Source organism: Parus major, chromosome 10, assembly GCF_001522545.3.
Source record: "Parus major isolate Abel chromosome 10, Parus_major1.1, whole genome shotgun sequence".
Lineage (NCBI taxonomy): Eukaryota > Metazoa > Chordata > Aves > Passeriformes > Paridae > Parus > Parus major.
In genome coordinates, this window is record NC_031779.1 from 19,048,438 (window position 1) to 19,053,847 (window position 5,410).

Here is a 5,410-nt window from a genome sequence, read left to right on the forward strand (position 1 = left end):
ATAGGCAGACAGAAAACATTGGGATTTTGGGATGGATTTCTCATAGGCAGACAGAAAACATTGGGATTTCGGGATGGATTTGTCATGGAGTGGAAAACAATCTGTGGGTGATGGGATAAAGGCTGGCTGAGCAATTTTGGTGAAAAAGAAATGAAATCAAATCCTAATGAAAGCTTCAGGTGTCAGAAGGAAGTTTAAAACCAGGGCTCAAGTGGATCCAGTGGATCCTGGATGTTGCTCTGAGGGATTCAGGATTTGGGATTTGGGGACAAGAAGCATCCCAGGTTTGAGTCAGTCCCTTGGGAAGCGGCTGCTCCCACTGGTGAATCGGTTCTAAAGAGAATTTTGGGTGATTTCTGGCAGAAATAATTGGCCAAAGTTGAGTAGGAGAGGCTTGGAGCAGCCTGGGGCTGTGGGAGGTGTCCATGGCAGGGCTGGAATGGGATGAGCTTCAGGATCTTTTCAACCCAAAACATCCTGGAATTCCATAAAAAATAAATCCTTCCTCATTTCTATTCTTTAGGACAAAATCCTTCCTCATTTCTATTCTTTAGGACAAAATCCTTCCTCATTTCTATTCTTTAGGACAAAATCCTTCCTCATTTGTATTCTTTAGGACAAAATCCTTCCTAATTTTATTGATGTTTTAGGACACAATTCTTCCCTATTTTATTCTTTAGGACAAAATCCTTTCTAAACTGATTTTTTAGGACACAATCCTTCCCAATTTTATTGATTTTTTTAGGACACAATCCTTTTCAGTTTTATTTTTTAGGACACAATCCTTCCCAGTTTTATTCTTTAGGACACAATCCTTCCTAATTTTTTTTATTTTTTTTTAAGAACGAAATCCTTCCTAAACTGATTCAAACCCATTCAGGGTTTTCTCTGAACTTTTTGGTGTTTTCTGTGATGTTTTTGGTATTTTCTCTGATATTTTTGGTGATTTCTCTGATGATTTTGGCATTTTCTCTGAATTTTTTTGTGGTTTTGGTGTTGTTTTCCAGAACTATTCCATGGCAGGGTACCTGGTGAAGCAGCTCTCCATCCTGCCCTGCAATCCCATAACTGCTCTGTGCTGCAGACAGGGTTTCTCTCATGGTTTTGGTGTTTTCCCTGATGGTTTTGGTATTTTCCCTGATGGTTTTAGTGTTTTCCCTGCTGTTTTTGGTGGTTTTTCTGACTGTTTTTGGTGTTTTTGGTGTTGTTTTCCAGAACTATTCCATGGCAGGGTACCTGGTGAAGCAGCTCTCCATCCTGCCCTGCAATCCCATAACTGCTCCATGCTGCAGACAGGGTTTCTCTGATGGTTTTGGTGTTTTCCCTGATGGTTTTGGTGTTTTCTGTGATGATTTTTGTGGTTTTTCTGACTGTTTTTGGTGTTTTTGGTGTTGTTTTCCAGAACTATTCCATGGCAGTGTACCTGGTGAAGCAGCTCTCCTCCACGGTGCTCCTGCAGCGGTTGCGGGCCAAGGGAATCCGGAACCCTGATCACTCCAGAGCTCTCAGTGAGTGCCTGCTGGGCTTTCCAGAAAGGGAAAAAATCACTTTTGGGGAAGGGAAATGAAGATTTGGGACTGTGCTAACCAAGCTTTGCACTTCCTACAGCCCTCTGGGAATCCCATAGGGGAGTTCTTTGTGTTCAGCATCAATTCAAGGGCTCGGAGATCTTTGTTTGCCCCAGGAACTCTGGATCTGGGAGGGAAAAATTCAAGGGATTTCCTCCCAGCTCAGCCATCCTGGCTTTGTTTGGATGGCCCAGCTGTGGCTCTGCTGCCAGGTGGGAATTGGGCACTGGAATCTCCCCCTGGATCCAGGCAGGAGCAGCTCCAGGAGCCTTTTCTGTCCCTGGTACAGAGCTCTGAGCTCCTCTGGGGATTTGTTTCCTCTGATGAGTTGGTGGAATCCATTTGTGGCATAAAAACTCCACCAAAACCAGCTGTGGGTTTGGATTTTGGGGAGAGCAGGAAAATCCCAGCACCTGATCCATGGAAGATGACACCTGCTCCCAGCCAGGTGGGAATTGGGCACTGGAATCTCCCCCTGGATCCAGGCAGGAGCAGCTCCAGGAGCCTTTTCTGTCCCTGGCACAGAGCTCTGAGCTTCTCTGGGGATTTGTTTCCTCTGACACATCAGTGGAACTTTGTGGAATAATAAAAACCCAGCTGTGGATTCACTTTTCACATCCTGAGAGCTGCTGAGGAACTGAGGAGTGCCCAATTTCTGCTCCTAGGGAGCCCAAAGTGGGGCACAACCCCCTAAAAACCCAATAAATGTAGTTTGGAATCAAGGAGAATCCCAAAAATGGAATAAATGTCGTGTGGATGGAGGAAAAAGCCCTCCCAGAGCCAGGGCATCCTGGTTTTCCAGCAGCATTCCCATGCTGAGGGTTTGGAATTTGGGGAGAGCAGGAAAATCCCAGCTTTGTTTTGATCCATTTTTTGATCCATTTCTAAGAAATGAGTCCAACAGTAAAAAAATCATTTTGTGCTGGTGCAGTTTTGATGATTTAAGTGCAGAAAAATCTTCATTTTTGCTGCCCCTGCCAGGGTGAGGATGAAGGTGCAGGAATAAAAATTGATGTAAAGGAATTAAGATAAACACATTTTTTATGGGTTTTGAATTCAATGTTTTCCAAACCATTTCTGACTGGATTTTATTTCTTTTCTCACTCAATTCATGTTGGAATTAACCTAAAATGAACTTTTTTCTTCTTTCAAATCCCAGTTAAAGAGAAACTAACTGCTGATCCAGACAGCGAAATCGCCACAACCAGCTTGAGAGTGTCTCTTCTTTGTCCAGTAAGTTCATTAATAATAATAATAATAATAATAATAATAATAATAATTATTAAATCAATTATTTATAAGAAATATATTTGTATTTGGTTTTAGATTTTATTTATTTTTATTTTATTTTTATATGATTTTTATATTATTTTACAGTATTTTATAGTATTTTTTATTTATTCTTATATTATTTTATATATTCATTAATTATATTATTTTATATATTTTATATAATTTTAATATATTTTTATAGTATTTTATATTTTATATTATTTTTATTTTATATTGTTTATTTATTATTTATTTAATTACCTATTTATTTATTGATTTAGTTCAAATACATTAAAATAAAATTTATTTCTATATGGAATACATATTTAAATATATATTTATATGTTGTACATCATTATGTATCGTTATATATTATATATTTTTATAGAAATATGTTTATATGCTTTTTGATATTTATATATTTAAATATATTTTAGATATGCATATATATAAATATAAATATATATAAATATATATAAATATATAAAAATATAAATATATATAAATATATATAAAAATATATATAAATAAATACAAATACATATATATAAAAATAAATATACATACATATATATTTAAATATATAAAAATACATATATATAAATAAAACCATATATAAATAAATAAAAATAAATATAAATACACATATATATAAAATAAAAATAAATCCATATAAATTAAGTAAATAGAAATATAAATATATATATATAAAAATAAATATAAATACATATATTTATATAAAAATAAATATAAATACATATATATAGATATATATGTATTATATATAATAAAAAAGTGATTTTTGGGGTGATTTCAGCTCAGAGGGAATGGAACCTTCCTGCTGCTCACCCTGCAGGAGGTGCTGGCTCTGAGCAGAGCCTTTGTTGTGGCTTTGGGATAATTTTGGTGCCATCCTGTGGCCTCCTCCTGGCACTGCTCAGGGCTGGATCCCACTGGATTCCCAAAATTCCTGATTGCCAAAATTCCTGATTCCCAAAATCTCCTCTCCCACCGCTGCCATCACCCAGGGACGCTTAGAAAATCCAAATATTTACCCAAACAAAGACTTCAGGCTCCTCCCCCTGAACCATTCCCCAGGAATGATTCTTCCCTTGCCTTTTCCTGGGGTGAAATTCCTGGTTTTGGGATTTTCCCCACCCTCTGTCACCAGTTCCTGCCTTTGGTGCCGTGGTTTTGATTTTGGATTGAGATCCCGTTCCTTTCCCTGCCTGCTCTCCTTTCCCTGCCATGGCACTTGCATCAGAATGAAGAATAATTCCATTTTTAGTTCCAGTTTTGGTACAGGAACCAATTCTTCAGCTTCCTCCATCAAACAGAACTCCAAAAAAAAGAGATCTTCATTCACTTTTACACCATTTCAAACCTACAGGAACCCAAAATTCAGATTTCTACCACAGAAAACCCAACCTACCTCTTGCCAGAAAACCCCTGCTGGTGAATTTAACCCCAAAACCATAAAATCCTGATGTTTTTTTAACTTTCCCAGCTGGGCAAGATGCGTCTGACCATCCCGTGCCGGGCGCTGACGTGCTCACACCTGCAGTGCTTCGATGCCACGCTGTACATCCAGATGAACGAGAAGAAACCCACCTGGGTGTGCCCTGTGTGTGACAAGAAAGCTCCCTACGAGCACCTCATCATCGATGGGTGAGCAAATATATAAATATAAATATAGAAATGAATATAGAAATAAATATAAATATATAAATATAAAAATATAAATATATTTTTTTTAAAAAATCTCTTTTTTTTTGAAACCCTTCTTCTGGGCAGGTTGTTCATGGAGATCCTGAAGTTCTGCACGGATTGTGACGAGATCCAGTTCAAGGAGGACGGGTCCTGGGCTCCCATGAGGAGCAAGAAGGAAGTGCAGGAGGTGACGGCGTCCTACAACGGCGTTGACGGTGAGCGGTGGCTCCTTCACCTCCCCAAAGGCTCATTTCCATCTCCTTCATCCCTTCCCTCCATCCCAACCTTGTTCTTTGTGTAATGCTCAAATTCCCGACATCCCAGGGTTGTTTTTTACCTGGGAATGGGATTTTTTCTGAGCTCTGAACCAATCCCAAATGCTCATTTCCATTTCCTTCATCCCTTCCATCCATCCTGAACTCAATGTTCAAATTCCTGACATCCCAAGTTGTTTTTTACCTGGGAATGGGATTTTCCAGGCTCTGAACCAATCCCAAAACGCTCATTTCCATGTCCTTTATCCCTTCCCTCCATCCCGAGTTCTTCCATTGCGTAACGCTCCAATTCCCGCGGGGTTCCCGCGGTTTGTTTTCCGTGGCAATGGGGTGATTCCCCGGGCTCTGAGGGCTGTTGGTGTGTGCAGGGTGCCTCAGCTCCTCCCTGGAGCACCAGGTGTCGTCGCAGCAGCAATCCCACCGGAACAAGAAGGTGGAGGTGATCGACCTGACCATCGACAGCTCCTCGGACGAGGAGGAGGAGGAGCCCTCGGCCAAGAGGAGCTGTCCCTCCATATCCCCGGCGTCTCCCATCAACAGCAAGGGGTGAGAGCGGAGCCCAAATCCCAAATCCTAAATCCCAAA

The 5,410-nt window shown here is 39.7% G+C and overlaps 1 protein-coding gene across 3 annotated transcripts in view; it reads left to right on the top strand.

Annotated features, from left to right (window-relative positions):
• PIAS1 (protein inhibitor of activated STAT 1) overlaps positions 1-5,410 on the top strand; it is a 56,206-nt gene that overhangs the window by 44,873 nt on the left and 5,923 nt on the right. For all 3 annotated transcript variants that reach the window (XM_015639282.2, XM_015639284.2, XM_033517011.1), the window contains 5 exons: positions 1,403-1,508; positions 2,728-2,801; positions 4,348-4,508; positions 4,635-4,765; positions 5,194-5,371. In XM_015639282.2, coding sequence (XP_015494768.1) covers positions 1,403-1,508; positions 2,728-2,801; positions 4,348-4,508; positions 4,635-4,765; positions 5,194-5,371 — 650 coding nt within the window. The remainder of the gene's footprint in view (positions 1-1,402; positions 1,509-2,727; positions 2,802-4,347; positions 4,509-4,634; positions 4,766-5,193; positions 5,372-5,410) is intronic.